The sequence below is a fragment of the Triticum urartu genome, chromosome 4 (genome assembly GCF_003073215.2).
Source record: "Triticum urartu cultivar G1812 chromosome 4, Tu2.1, whole genome shotgun sequence".
NCBI classification, from domain to species: domain Eukaryota; kingdom Viridiplantae; phylum Streptophyta; class Magnoliopsida; order Poales; family Poaceae; genus Triticum; species Triticum urartu.
In genome coordinates this window covers 427,245,977-427,261,092 of record NC_053025.1, presented here as the reverse complement: position 1 = coordinate 427,261,092, position 15,116 = coordinate 427,245,977, and the positions used below count along the sequence as shown (strand labels likewise).

General features: G+C 46.5%; 1 protein-coding gene and 1 long non-coding RNA gene across 2 annotated transcripts; one reads left to right on the top strand and one right to left on the bottom strand.

Annotated features, from left to right (window-relative positions):
* Window positions 1-611: 611 nt before the first annotated feature.
* On the top strand, window positions 612-7,242 carry LOC125551875 (neutral/alkaline invertase 1, mitochondrial). The gene is made up of 6 exons (XM_048715256.1): window positions 612-1,378; window positions 4,899-5,064; window positions 5,150-5,361; window positions 5,598-6,091; window positions 6,460-6,508; window positions 6,605-7,242. The coding sequence occupies exons 1-6, from the start codon at window positions 761-763 to the stop codon at window positions 6,929-6,931; spliced, it is 1,866 nt and encodes a 621-aa protein (XP_048571213.1). The 5' UTR covers window positions 612-760; the 3' UTR covers window positions 6,932-7,242.
* Window positions 7,243-12,678: 5,436 nt separating this feature from the next.
* LOC125551876 lies at window positions 12,679-14,760 on the bottom strand. Its single transcript, XR_007303303.1, has 2 exons — window positions 13,501-14,760; window positions 12,679-13,383 (listed from the first exon to the last, which is right to left on the bottom strand). It is a non-coding gene; the product is annotated as an uncharacterized LOC125551876 (long non-coding RNA).
* Window positions 14,761-15,116: the final 356 nt, after the last annotated feature.

Below are 15,116 nucleotides of genomic sequence, written 5' to 3'. Positions count from 1 at the left end.
CGGTCGGTGTTTGTTTGTGTTCGTGTTTCTACATGTTGGTTCGATTTACACTTCATTTCACCGGCGACGGTTACTATTTTGGTGTGCTGGTCTTTTGGGGTCTTAGCACGGTGACTTTCTGACTGTCTACTACAATGTTTGCTTGACTCTAATAAGGAAGAGACGATAACAATGACGCGACTTCGGCTCGCTCAAGTGCTTGTAGCCAGTGGCATAAGCAGGGCTAAACCACATCAAAGGATTTGTCATGCGCCCCATACCATGTCCCTTCTTGCATGTGACGCTGTTTGTAGTTATCGTCAGGTGGTCTATAGACATGGATGTGATTTTTATTGCTTGTCTTTATTTATGATGAATAGAAGAGAAATTTTTCTGAATTTTGTCCTTGCTCAGCAAACATCACGAAATAGAAAAATACTCGTAAGTACTCAGTGGTGCTGGCAAATCCCAACGCAAATTCCCTTCTGCCCCACGTGACCCACGAATTGGATGCGTGGCTCGTGTTAAAGTTACACACCCGGATAACTGTCACGTACGTACGTGCCTGCTTCTGCACCGGCCGATGCCAACAGCGCCTATATTTTACACTTTCCAAAACGAAACTACCCGTGGTTAAAACGATGTAATAAAGCACTGCTAGTCCCCTTCCGTTGTTCTTACCGCGATTTGGACCTCTGCAAACCCAGCACGAAATCCCTCGATCGCCCGAATCCGATCGAAGCTTTTCTTCCTCCGCAATCCAAATCTCGCGCGCGCTGCGATGGCGGCCGCCGCCATCTCCCACCTCCGCCGGGGCGCGCAGCGCCACGCGCTCCTATACCTCTCGCGCCGCCACTTCTCCTCTCCGTCCTCCCTCGCCGCGGCCGCCCCGCTCGCCGCCGCTGCTCGCCGCCTTCTCTCTACGTCGGTGGAATCCGGCACGTCCTCGAAGGCGGGAAGCTATAAGCCCCCGCCCCTCGACCCCTTCCGCGCTGCCCTCGCTTCAGCGTCGCCGCCGCTGGAGTCGCCTCCCCTAGAGGAGCCCCCCGCTACCCCGCCGCCCCCGGAGGTAGCTTCTGCGGCCGCGGCGCCCGAGCAGGATCCGGTGGTTTTGCAGAACGAGCAATTGGAGGGCCTGAAGGCAGGGCTGGAGGCGGTGAGGAGTAGGGAGGAGTCGCCGGAGGAGAAGGAAGCGTGGTGGTTGCTCAACCGCGCGGTCGTGAATTACTGCGGCAGCGCCGTTGGCACGGTGGCAGCGAACGACCCGTCCACGGCCAACCATATGCTTAATTACGACCAGGTCTTCATCAGGGATTTCGTGCCGTCTGCCATTGCCTTCCTCCTCAGAGGTGAGAGCGACATCGTGAAGAACTTCTTGCTGCACACCTTGCAGCTCCAGGTGAGTCACATTTACCTTAAAATGGTTACTGCTACTATACACGTCTACTCTATGAGATACTTCCTTCAGGTTAAATGCAGTAGCCACAATGTTGCAATGTGCTATATAGATGTTATTGTGGAATTATATAATGCCATTTCAGTGTGATGGCAGAGGAAATATCTACAATTAGTGTATCTCACAAATGGCCTTTCTAGATAACAGCAATAATGTACTCCCTCAGTTCGAAATTAATATTGAAGTTCTAGCTTTGGTCGAAACTTATTAAGTTTGATCTAGTTTGAAAAATAAATCAATATCTACAACGCCAAATTAATTTCATTAAACATACTTCTCACTATGTATATTTCATGTTGTAGATCTTACTATATTTTTCTATAAATTTGGTCAAAGTTAAACTAGTTTGATTCAGGACAACCTTAGAACTTTAATTAATTTGGAACGGAGGGAGGATATTGTGAATTTTAGACCTCTTGCTTTGGTGTTGATTATTTTGGCATTGCACACATGTTTCAAAAACTCGAGTATTAGAGAACAGAAACATAGTGACTAGCATTTTTCTGCTCTGCAAGTTTATTGGCGGGATAACTCTGCAAGCATTCATTTAAGAATGTAAGGCTTGATTTGAATATATTACACCTTCCACCGTCTGCTACCGGTGTATGTTGTCCATGCCTCCACTTCATAATCTGATTGTAACAGTACTGTGTTAAATTTGGAAGTTCACCATGCAGTTACGGTGTATTTGTTTTGGGCTTGAGCGCAGTCCGTGACTTAGGTTAGAGTGAGTTTACCCTGTTCCTTTTGATTTGGCCATACGGGTGACTGCGTTGCGCTTTGGCAAAAGTTGAACATTCTTGCTGCGCTCAAATAGGGATAAAATGAGTAGGTGCAAGTAGGTCCGTGAGCTTACAAGTTGCATTTGCATATGCATGTTCAGAAACTCATACATGTGTTTTAAATAGCTTAAAATGTGTTATTTTCTCTCGCTTGCATATAATATGCATGGGGCTAGGCAGTGAGCACTGAGGTATAAGAAAAATCTATTGATCTGTGACTCAAATTGAAATGTTGCGGATCAACAACTAAATAAATCAGTTGGATAACTAACCAATACTGATATGATCAGTGTATGGTATGTACTCAAATCTGCATGCGGAGGCACAAATTTGCTAGAGGTACATTGGCAAGCCAAGAAACTGACCTCTCTCTGCCTATCCACCATGGGGTTGGTAGTTGTATGGAGCTCACAGCACCATGGTTCACTTAACATTGATGTGGCACAGTCTGGGTGGCACACTTAGCATTCACCAGCAACTTTTTTCGCTGCTGCAACATGGCTTGCAGCTGTATACTTACGGTTGCTGGCAGCGATGAACCCACCAGTGCTCCTGCTGAGGCTGTCCTCGAGCTGCAGAAATGTGATGCCATAGAACACATTGAAATTCCCTGTAGCTGCCGATCATCTGGTTGCTGGTGACCTTACAGCGTTGGGCACTGGCCAACCTGGACTCGTACGTGACTGCAGATTTCTGGACAAGGAGGAAATGTCACGGAAGGCACACAGCAGTGGAGCCAAGAGCTGATAGCAGCACTGTAAGAGGCTGAAAAACGAAGGGCAAAGATAATGATGAGGAGGCCTTGCAGAAGTTGGAGGTGGTGGACTGAACTCTTGAAAGAGATGTAAACAAAGGTAAGGACAGTGCCCCACCAGGGAAGATCTGGTTGGTGCGGCCCTTGTAGAAAACCGTGCACAGCTTGACATACGTCCTGAGACACAAAAAACAGCCACCCTCTAAATAGTATGTCTTAGTTCACTGATCTTGGGCCCGTTCAATGAAGAGGAATGGGGGCTAAGTGATCTGCCTCACACTGGTGGGCGGCCGCAGTGCTGCATGAGTGGGGGAGTAATAGCTGCTGCACAACTCAGCAGCAACACATGCACTCAATTAGAAACAACAGCAGGGGCCCTTCCTCTCCCTACCAGATCAGAGAGAGAACAGGGAGAGAGAGAGAGAGAGAGAGAGAGAGAGAGAGAGGAGGTACGCAGTGAGGAGGATAGGTGAAGAAAAAAGTAATTTCCATCTCATTGCCACAGCGCCACCTTTTTCCACATAAATGACATGTCAACTAGGTAAACAACTAGCAAAAAAAGAAACTCCTAGGCAGACTTATTTGAGGCCTGTTTAAGAACGTATGTATGTTTGTGGATATAGTTGTACGAGGAGTTTTAAGCATCTTATAGTTTGACTTCTGCAAGGCTACATTTCCGTAGTACTCCCTCCGTGCCTGAAAAGAAAGCGTATAAATTTTGTCTGATGTCAAACTGTGCAAAGTTTGACCAAGTTTGTAGGAAAAACTACCAACAACTACAATATTAACTAGATAGTAGTTGTTGACAGATTTCCCTACAAACTTGGTCAAATTTTGCACCATTTGACTTCAATTTTTTTTTGTATGCCTTCTTTTCAAGCACAGAGGGAGTACGAAGTTGGCTCACTGAGATTCGGAGCAGCACCATAATGTCAGCTGTTATGACCTACCATATGTGGTGCGACATGGTTGTCTATATAGACATAATGTGGCTAGAGTAAGCGAGCAAGATATCATGTTGCCATTAGCACCAAGTGCTAGTGATAACCCCGCCTTTGTCTTGTAATAATCTAATTCAACTTTATTCTCTAGATAATGCCCTGACATTCCTCTTTATATTTAGAATATCTTTGCAAACCCAACATGATAATAAGTTACCATTTCAGCTTCTCCAATCAATCAAAACAATGAAATGCTGTCCTATAGTTACATCTTTCAGTCACAATATTTTTTTCCTCGACTATTTTTCACTCCCTAGTAACTCGATTTGTAGAATAATTAATGGATGTGGGGAAAAGTCTATGCAAGTTTCTGCACTAGTTAAATTAACTTGTTTTTCTCAGTCATTCAATTCCGGACACTATATAATTGGATAAAAATGTGAATCTAGTTTTCACACATGGTGTGAATCTGAATTTCTAGAGATAGACAGAAGCGATTTTAGTGCTCGAGTTAATTCTGAGTAACTTACTTAATATTGGTTTAATAATTCGATAATAAGTATCTTCTGAGATAACATGAGTGTGTTCTCCTCAAAATAAGAAACATATACTCCCTCCGTTCCTAAATATAAGTCTTTTTAGAGATTTCAATAAGTGACTACATACGGAGCAAAATGAGTGAATCCACACTCTAAAATATGTCTATATACATCCGTATGTAGTCTCTTATTGGAATCTCTAAAAAGACTTACATTTAGGAACGGAGGGAGTATTATTATTATTATACTGGAAACATGGTTTTGTGCTTCATAAAACAGGCCTGGGCACCAAACCCCTGAAAACAGCATCGACAAATTGTCTTGAATAGCGTCCTGTGAAATAACTACAGAGTTGATATTCTCGTTGTCCTGGATATCATTGATTATCTAAGTTGCGAGCGATGTTCCTGGAAGTATCTCTTTATCTCTCTTTTTGTACCTTTTTAGAGTTGGGAGAAGACAGTGGATTGCTACAGTCCTGGTCAGGGGTTGATGCCTGCTAGTTTTAAAGTCAGATCTGTGCCTTTAGATGGAAACAATGAAGCATTTGAGGAGGTTCTTGACCCTGACTTCGGAGAGTCAGCCATTGGGCGGGTAGCACCTGTCGACTCTGGTGAGTATGTTGAGCGCGCTTGTGTTATACCTTTGACGGCAAGTTTTGTTTTCATGGATTTTCATATGAAATTATATTTTCTCAGGACTTTGGTGGATAATTCTACTGAGGGCATATGGTAAAATTACTGGAGACTATGCACTACAAGAAAGGGTTGATGTGCAGACAGGCATCAGACTAATCCTGAATTTATGCTTGACTGATGGATTCGACATGTTCCCTACGTTGTTAGTCACCGATGGATCATGCATGATTGATCGGAGGATGGGAATCCATGGGCATCCTCTTGAGATCCAGGTAAGCTAATCTTGTACACTTCATGTTGATATAGTCAAGTATCGTGTGGTAGTTATGGCCTTATGGGGTAAGAGGATATTTGTTCTGTTCTAATAAAAATTCTGAACTGGCAACTCAAATGGAATGTCCATTGTAGTTTGACACTTCACTTTGTATATGCGAGGCTCGCAAATACGTAGGAATACACTGTATAAAGAGAGTGTTCTCATATTGAACCTAACAGGAGTTTTTCACAGGCTCTGTTCTATTCTGCTTTGCGCTGTGCCCGTGAGATGGTCAGTACAGATGATGGATCTAAGAACTTGATCCGTGTTATCAACAACAGGCTCAGTGCTCTGTCCTTTCACATAAGAGAGTACTATTGGGTTGATATGAAGAAGATAAATGAGATTTATCGCTACAAGACCGAGGAGTACTCACATGATGCTATCAATAAGTTCAACATCTACCCAGAGCAAATCCCATCCTGGCTTGCAGATTGGATTCCTGATAAGGGTGGTTACCTTATAGGAAACCTACAACCAGCTCACATGGATTTCAGGTTTTTTTCTCTTGGAAATCTCTGGGCGATTGTTTCCTCTTTAGCAACTCAAAAGCAAGCAGAGGGTATCCTGAACCTCATTGAAACCAAATGGGATGATATAGTTGCAAATATGCCTCTCAAGATATGCTACCCTGCTCTGGAGTATGAGGAATGGCGTATTATCACTGGTTGCGACCCCAAAAACACGTAAGCAACTGAAAATTCTTCTATGTGCCGTGTATGTATTCAGTTTGCGGGATTTTCAGATTCTGGTGCTTATTATGCTTTGCACAAGAACTGAATCTCTCTGAATGAAAAATACAAATAAGCATCACTTGCTTCTAACATTCTAAGTAGTATTCTTTTGGCCCCATGATGAGTCTTACAAATAAGCATCACTTGCTTCTAACATTCTAAGTAGCACTCTTTTGGCCCCATGACGAGTCTTTACCTATGTTATTAATCGAAATTCATTGCTAGTATTGATCAAGTTGTATTCTTTCGGCATTTCTCTTGCAAAAAAGTATGTTTGGGTATTTGAGCACTCCTTGTAAGATTTTCGTTGTTGCTTGCAGGCCCTGGTCGTATCATAACGGTGGATCTTGGCCTACATTGCTATGGCAGGTATAGATTCTCTAATAACTTTTCTTGCTTTGCTTAATGTTTTAATATTATTTTTTGCGATCATAAGATTAATTATTTGTCTGTGTTATAACTCAGTTCACCCTAGCCTGTATCAAGATGGGTAGGCCTGACTTGGCAAGGAGGGCTGTTGAAGCCGTGGAGAAGAGGCTCTCAGATGACAAGTGGCCAGAATATTATGACACCAGGACAGGAAGGTTTATTGGAAAACAGTCGAGGCTATATCAGACATGGACAATTGCAGGGTTTCTTAGCTCTAAAATGCTTTTGGATTGTCCGGAGATGGCATCAATATTAATATGTGACGAAGATCTCGAGCTACTGGAAGGCTGTGCTTGTGGCCTGAGCAACAGCGCTCGCATCAAATGCTCCCGTCGTGCAGCCAGGTCTCAAGTCCTTGTGTAGTTCCATATACTTTTGCTTGACAGCCAAGACCTGCAGTGCTTCTTCTAATTTACTGGACTTTTAAGACACAGAAGTTGGCACTTGTAATCTCACCAGGGTATCCACTTCATATGCCGGTTATTTTGGCAAGTTGGTGGTCCCATAATCCATCGATACAAGAGTACACTGTTGTATAGGTTTCACGTAATCGCAATTGTGTACACGAGGCCAATTAACTCAAGTTGACTGGCAGTTTTATACAGATACTATCATGTAAATATTACCACTTGTAATCAATTTATTCTGATATAAAACCGCGGACTCTGACAGTGTGTTCCTGTTGCCCCCGATATGCTGTCTCGCGCTTGCACCCCGTGAGTCAAACTGTCAGCGCCGTAAATTCGTACTGCATTTGCATTTTGTTCCCGGCCAGCTAATGTGTGCGTCCTGCCCTGTGCAGCACTGATAGACAAGACTCGAGCAGTCAAGATCTCTGAAATTGGCTTTCTTACTGCGCCCTCTTTAACACGCCGCTGGTTGGTCCATGCATGCAATCCCTGGCACCTAACAGAGCAGGTAAATTTTCATCTCTGGAGTAGTAGTTGTTGATGGTTCTAGTTTCTACTGTAACTTGTTGTGGCTTTGAACAAATCCAGACTCAGTCTCTTGAACTTTGCTCTGCTAGTCAGCTGTAAATTTAGAGCATTTAACCTTCTGGACGAACTGACTTGACAATGGTGACCACTGAGTCTGCCTGGCCACTTCTTAACGCGCTTCAGCTGCACAGGTTTTTACTTATTGCCTAGGTGTTTTGTTACTGTTTCTTGATCAGAACACAATCATGGGCTTTGCCTAGGAGCAATAGGGTCTCCACTGCCTTGTCTTTCAACCTGCACCGGGAGGTCACAGACGCAACCACCCTGCTCATCTAGTCTGCCATCTAGTATGTCTTGTACACATCGCTCGTAGGAGCCTGGAACTGCGAGGTCTCCCTTGCAGACAGGAATAAGATCTGGGAAGATCTTTAGCGTGCCAACTGGTTTATTTTTTTAATCAATTGGGCTCTAGGATCTGCAGTATTCATGGTCCAATCTTACGGTCATACGCCACCCATTTATGGTCATTTTATGATGTATCACTGGGCTGCTGTGCAGAGTTGAGGTGAACACAGTGGTCCAGGGCAGAGGGCCTTGAACAAAACCTGGTGGATTCAGAACAACGAGTGAGTAGAAAACATGGTAGGAGTATTTCTTTTTTCTTTTGAAAAGCATGGTATGGTAATGTAAGTATTCAAGAACCATAAAAGATACACTTTAAACTCGCTACTATGAATTGCTAGGATTATCCAGACTCGAATCAGTATACCGAGCTTAGCAATGTAATCTCGTTTTGAAATACTCCTACTAGTAGGAATTCCATTCTTGAATCATCATGGCCATGGATATTAGGAGTATTATACTAGTAGGAGTAGTAATTATTTTTTTTGCGAGGAAGTAGGAGTAGTATTATTGGTGGGGTGGTTTCTGGCTGTACATCTATACCTACCTCATTGATTTCACTGCCAAGAGATGGCAAGGCTAGCTACTCCTAGCTAGTATCTCTTGGAAGAATCGGTGTGGCACAAGTTCTCTTCTCAAGAAAGATGCAAAAGATATGGGGCCATAAAACTGGATCCGTTGCCATGCATGCGCGTTTGGATTTTGACTAGTCGGGTTGCTGCAGTAGTAACACCCACACCAGTCATGCATTGCCTTTGCACCAAAAAGATAAGAGCCATGCATGCCTTGAATGCCCTGCTCTGAGGCTTCCCTGTTGGGCAAGGTTTAGTTGTATCGATACTAGCACGACTTAGCAGCATTTTCGCCCCTTTGCTTCTCCTAGCTCATCGCTGCTCCTGTTCTTGCAACTGTTCCTGGACATGGCGTGGATTCCTGCCTTTCTGTTGCCTGCCCACAGTGCTGTTGCTTCACTGTTTCAAATTAATCCATTTTGTCCACTTACCACTAACTTCTGAGCTGAGAAAACTGAGGCTTTGCGCCCTTATCAAGCATGCATGCATGGCAAAGCCTTGAAGCGTTTTGGAAGCGTAAAGTAAATGCTGCTGCATGCGCTTTCAAATGTGTGCGGCAGGGGGAGAGAGAAGATCGAGAGCGCAAAAAAGCATTTAAGGACAAAACTATACCCCCTGCGTGAGGCAGCTGTCCAATTGCGCCAGGGTACATAGCTGCCGATTGTGAGAATTTTTCTTTTCTCTTTGGAGGGGACAGATGGAGGTGGTGGGCACCTCTTAAATGCCCAATTGTCCATACCAAAGGGTAGAGTAGAGGAAGCAAAAGAATCAATAGAGCTTCGTGCTTGTCATGATGTGGACCTGTTGCTCTCCATTCATAGTAGTACACCTTAGCAAAACAAAAATTTCATAGCCTGATAGATAGTGATATCTGATAGTATCAGGTGTTGGGTTTAATCCCCTAGAAAATTTAGTTGAAGATTGATATACACCAGGAGCAGTAGTAGTATCCTTCATTGCAGCCAGATCTCTTGCTTTCGTCTCGGTGGGACCATAATTTCTACTACCTTATATAAGCTTAAGATCCCCTATCTACACTAACTGATATAAAGGCACAAGTCTAGAATGTTCAGTGCTCGCCCCTTTTGTAACTTAGCCCAAGGAGAGGCACGTGATGAGCATTCTCTTGCACTATCTAAACCTATTTTTCGACCCTCAAGATCAACAGCTAGCATGCGTGTCTGCACTTTGGTTTGCCACTAGTTATGCATTGTCTGTCACGTTTGTTGCCTAGGGAAAAAATGTTCTTCCTTTTGTCTCGTTTCATTGTTTTAGTCTAAGAGGCAATGATATTTGCATAGCCTTAGCCTTTGAGCCCCCGGTGCCCTTCTAGTCCCTTACGCTAGAAAGGCTACCCATGTGAAGAGCACCAGCTTGATCAATGCATGCAATGGCAGCATATATGCATGCATGCAAGCATGTGTTAGTGTTAGAGCACTCTGCCCCCCTAAATTGTATAGTTTCACATTCATGCTTGCAGCAGCAGCAGCAGCAGGAGGCATGCATGTATGTATCTTGTGTCGTGCAAGGATGGTAGGTTGATTCATTTGATGCCTTTCAATGTCCCATTTACTGTACAGAGAGACTCGTGCAAGGATGGTACGTTGCTACAGACGCCGGGTACCCGCAGCCCCTGCAGCCCCGCGTCGCCCCCGTCTCGGGCGACTCGGGTGGCGCTCCAAACCCTAGCCGCCGGGCCTCCATCTCCACCCTCCTCTCCCTCCGTCGGAGCCGGAGGACGCCACGGGACTAAGACCGGTGGCCGACGGCAGTGACGGGGGATCTCCTCCCTGCCTCGCGATGGACGGGGTAGGGCGGGACCTCTTCCCGTGAGGTGGCGTGGCTGCAATCCGGATCTTGGCGGCATGGCAACTGGTTTCGGGCGGAGGCCTTGGGCAGCGGAGTGGTCGTCAGGTGGCGGTCCGGTGGTGGCGGCGCGGATTGAACGTCGTGGAGGACCTGGCTGGAAGATCGGGCCGGGTGCATGTGGAGGTGGACTCCGGCCATGGCCTGGCCGGGGTGATCGCCTCGCTGCGCGGCGACGGCCCCGGGCGGTGGCGGCCGGTGAGGCCCAGATCATCCTCGACTGCATAACATGGACGTACCCATGACCAAGGTGGAGTTGCTCCGACGGTCCGACGGATTTCACCCCGGACCTCGTTCGGTATAGAGACGGTGAAGACCGTGCTTGGGATTCATCCTAACGGCTCTTCCGGCATGGTGCGGCGGCGACCGGGGGGGGGGGGGGGGGGGCTCCCTCCATGCTCCATTGGTGGCGCCCTTTGGCAGTGGCCGGAGCGTCAGGATACACCACGGTGGCAGTGCGGTTGTGGATGATCGCCAGATCTAGGCGGCCAGCTCCGGGGTTTTGAAGGTGGTCTTGAAGATGCATAGGTTATCGGTTGGATATTCTTCGGACAGATCTGAGTGAAAATGTGGTCTTTGGCCGGCGTCCAGAGCCGGTGATGGTGACGCCCTTGGCATCGTTTTCTTCATGAAGGCATCATTGAGGTGAAGCTCCCCCCCCCCCCCCAGCGCTACCTCCGCGGGAAACCCTCGATCAATTGATCGGATGATGGCGGCGCTTTTATGTCGTTTCCTCCTTGAGGGCGTCATTCTTGGAGGTGTGCATTGGCTCGAGGGACCGGTGGACGGTTTTAGCGGTGGAGCGGCGTTTCATGTCACGCATAGATGATGTGGAGTCTTGGCGGCGTGGTGCAACAGGGTCTCGGCGATGGATGTATGATGAGGACGTGTGAAGGGAGGAGGTGTTGTCTGGCGTCATGGTGGCGTCGACGGCAAGCCTGGCAATGTCGATGTGTCAGTATTTGCTATGAAGATGGATCGGTGGAAGACGTCAACAGCGGCCTCTGAGAGTGTGCCAGACCGTGTGTGCCCCATACCCGGCAAGAGGCTTGGTTGGGGCCTCCGGCTTTAAATGTTAGGCTTCGGTGCGAGGCCTATTTGGTATTCGGATCGGACAATCAAGACCCCTTCATCAAGCAGATAGAAGTATCGATAGATGTTGCCAAGGTATCACTTTGTAAGGTCTTTGTGAATAATTAGTAAAATGATTGTATGCATTGTGGAGATGCGAAGGACGGGGCATCTTTTTAAAACAATAATAATAAAAAATGATACGAGGCTTCAATGGAGCAGTACGGTACTACTAGTGTTTGTTTGATGGACTTCTGCTGCAAGGTTGATGAAAAAGTAATTATGCTAATCTGGCAGCAGTGATAAGTAAATAACCAATGATGGGATAATTGAAATCGTCAGCAGGCATGTAAGAGGCGCTTTTTGGCATTTTGCTCTACGTTCCCGTTTCCTGTATAGGTCACAGGTGTGTATGATTTGTGAGTTGACTCGAGAGGCTTGTGGAGCAACCTTTGTCACTGCCTTTCCCCCTTCTTTTCCTAAAGTGATGTGAGTGTGTGTCCCCTAATTGCTGACCTATTATCTTCCTTGTCCTCAATTAAATTATCCACATCTTGTTCATCTAGTGCTTTTGTATCTTGCTTACCCGCCAAGGATTATTTCTAAACCTCTTTGTTTCACTCCAATAATTGACCATGGATCATTCTTAGTAATATTATAAATTCATAATTTTGGAGATCAATCCAGGAGCATGTTTCTGTGACATATGTACACCTGACCAGATCTCAAGTCACGAGTTTTCTAGGTGCACAGAAAGAGAGAGAGAGCTAGAGATGAAGTACTTGATTCAATACGCTGGCAGCTCCATAAATTCCCATACATTGAGTGCTATGAATTGACTCTTGTAATGATTTTCATACTAGGGCTATACCAACCTGGATCTTCCTCTTCTATTTGAAACTGTTCCTCTTTGTTTAGACTCTTCTTAACTGGAACTGTTCTCCTCTACTTTTCAAGACTATTTAACTGAAACTATCCTGCTAGCTTGTCCAGGATTATCAGTAGACCTGACTGGCTATGGAATAAATAAAGAGCAAAATGCAGCGCTGTTTTTCTTCTCTTTTTTTGCAGGGAAAAGTGTAGTATTGAAGTTGTTCGTAAATCACAAGTACGATGTTGAAAACTTGAAATGCATCATAGGTGATAAGTATGGACTAGGGTCGAATGTTACGATGCTACAAAGATGAGACATAACTGAACTTCTGTAGATCGGCGCAACAAAACGAAATGACAACACACAAATACCGCGGTGCCTCTGCGCTGCCAAAATGAACAGTTCTTCTCAACAGTACCACAGCATCAGAATGTTTCTATTCAAGCAGGAATAGCAAACTTATTACAACATTGGCACACATAAACATGCTCAATTACATGTAGGCTCCTACTCCACGTGCATGAGCATTACGGCAACAAGGACTGTGCTTTTGTATCTCATCAACTGTACTCTCTACAACCGAAACAAAAGAAGGAAAATACAACGTGGAAATGATGAATCTACACACATCGTATGACAAAGGAGGTAGAATCTCCTTCACTTGTCACTCCATGTATCATCTTGTTCCCAATACTTTGAATATAAGAAATGCAACTATAAAAAAATATAGCTCAGGAGGGATAGATGAAAGAAAGATGGAAGAGAGAGGGGTGGAAAGGAACATGGCAAGGAAAAGAAGGTGGAACAAGAAGATGAAGAGTGTGGGAGAAAACGTGATATTGTTGGGTCTTACAAGGTCAAGAAAAGGTCTTGCAAGGTCAAGAAGACCCAAACAACGGGGTGAGAAGAGGAAGCGAAGGGGGAGGATGGTGGCTAGAAGAAAAGCTCAATCAGGATAACACCATATTTTTGCTATGGGTGAATCCGCGCCGACGGTGCTCCCCGTGGCCAGAATCCTCTCGGTCTGCACTCTCCATGTGTGTCCAACTCCTGCCCGCGAGGCTTGGCCGCCTTGCAGCTCGTCCTCTCTATCTGATGATGGGAGACAGAATCAACAAAGAAGAGAAGGGTGCTGTAAGCCAGGGGCAAAACATGTGGAGATTGCTTCGTGATTAAGGCAGCAATCACTGGATGGCCGAGAGCTCGTACCTCGAATACCAGTGTCCAAGACCGCCGTCGGGGTGGAGGCAGCTGCGACTCCATGAGGTACAACGGGAACCGCGGGGGTGGCCGGCGAGAGGCGGTGCGGTGGTGGCGACGCCGAGCCACAGCAGGGCGGCAGCTCCAGAGCGTAGCGGTGGCGCAGGATGTATGGGAGATTTCAGAGCCGCATGGAATCGGAACCCACTGGAGCTTTGGGTAGGAGAGGGAGTGAGGAAGGGATCGGGCATGGTTGCTGCGTCTTATATGAACTCGGCCAGCTCTAGGTACTCTGCACTCTGGCCATCGGACGCCGTCCGATCTCTCCTGTGCCGTCCAGATCCAGGCGGTCAGCTCTGCCTTGGCCACTTTTGCTGTAACACGCCCATTACTATTGACTATTTGCGAAACGAACCCCGCCACCGTGCCCCAACCATAACCTCTTCATCCATGTACAGCAGGGTCTCTGGTCTTGCAATCAATCTTCACCGTAAAAAAGTACCGTCAAAGGTAAAACTATTGCTTCCTCGGCGTCTCTGGTGGATTTGTGCTCATGAGCTAATGAAAGGAAAATGTAAAGCAGGTGAACTATGCTCTAAAATTACCCGATTGCCTATGCATACAAATTACCGTCAAAGACGAGAATGACATTTTTTTATTGAAACACGGTTCCTAAGGCCCGATTCATTAAAAAAAGGTAGAAGAGAATTGTATGGTTAATTAACGAGAAACCGGGCTAGGACCGTCACATCACGCCTGCAAAAATAAGGTACACAGGGCGACATGGCAATCCACACAAAAACACACACACGACGAGGAGAAAAGCGCCGTCGAGGTTGCAGCTCGGCCTCATCGTCATCACGCCTCCGCGAGGGCGAGTCCGACTCCATCGACAAACACCAACGAAGCCCTCACCACAAACAAGTGTCAAGGCCCGCGCCGGTCCATGCCAAACACTCAGCCGCACGCGCCGGTGACCAGCCAGTTTGGACTTTGTCGACGAGCATTGCAGGAGAAAAGCATCGGGCTTGCCACGAGCCATCGCTGAAATCGACCACTTGCCTCGTGTCAGCGTCGCCAAGTCATCCTCAACAGCTCCTACTTCAGAGAGACGAAGTGAGGCATGACGACCCCCCGAACACGCTGGAAGAGACCGACTACCAGAGCACAACAACAACCCTGACTTCGCCCGAAGCCACCATAGTTGCCACATACAAGAAGTGAGGCACGACGACCCCTCGAACACGCCACAAGAGGCTGACTACCAGAGCACAACAACAAACCTGACTCCACCGAAGCCGCCATCGCCCATGGAGCACGCAATGCCGTGAGCGTCCAGCCCATGGAGCGCACAAACTAGATCGAGAACTCTTCAAGGCGACACCGCAAAGAGGGAAGTGACGATGTCGACGCCGTCGCCTGACCCAACCGGGTCTTAGGCTTTCACTCAAAGAGCAAGATCGGAGGATGTAGAGGGATGCGGGACTCCATGACGACGCCTCCAAGGAGGTTAAACGACGCCCATAGACGCCGACGCTGCCTGCTGGTAAGACCGACCAAGCTTTTGCATGGAACAATCCAACACCATCAGTACCCCCATGCACAACACCTCTGCTGGCCCACCC

Bases quoted from the DNA above. Each gene is read 5' to 3' on its own strand.
- LOC125551875 (XM_048715256.1), top strand. From the start codon at position 761: ATGGCGGCCGCCGCCATCTCCCACCTCCGCCGGGGCGCGCAGCGCCAC. The intron at 5,065-5,149 runs GTGAGTATGTTG...ATATTTTCTCAG, and splicing joins GGTAGCACCTGTCGACTCTG to GACTTTGGTGGATAATTCTA. The intron at 6,092-6,459 runs GTAAGCAACTGA...TGTTGCTTGCAG, and splicing joins GGTTGCGACCCCAAAAACAC to GCCCTGGTCGTATCATAACG.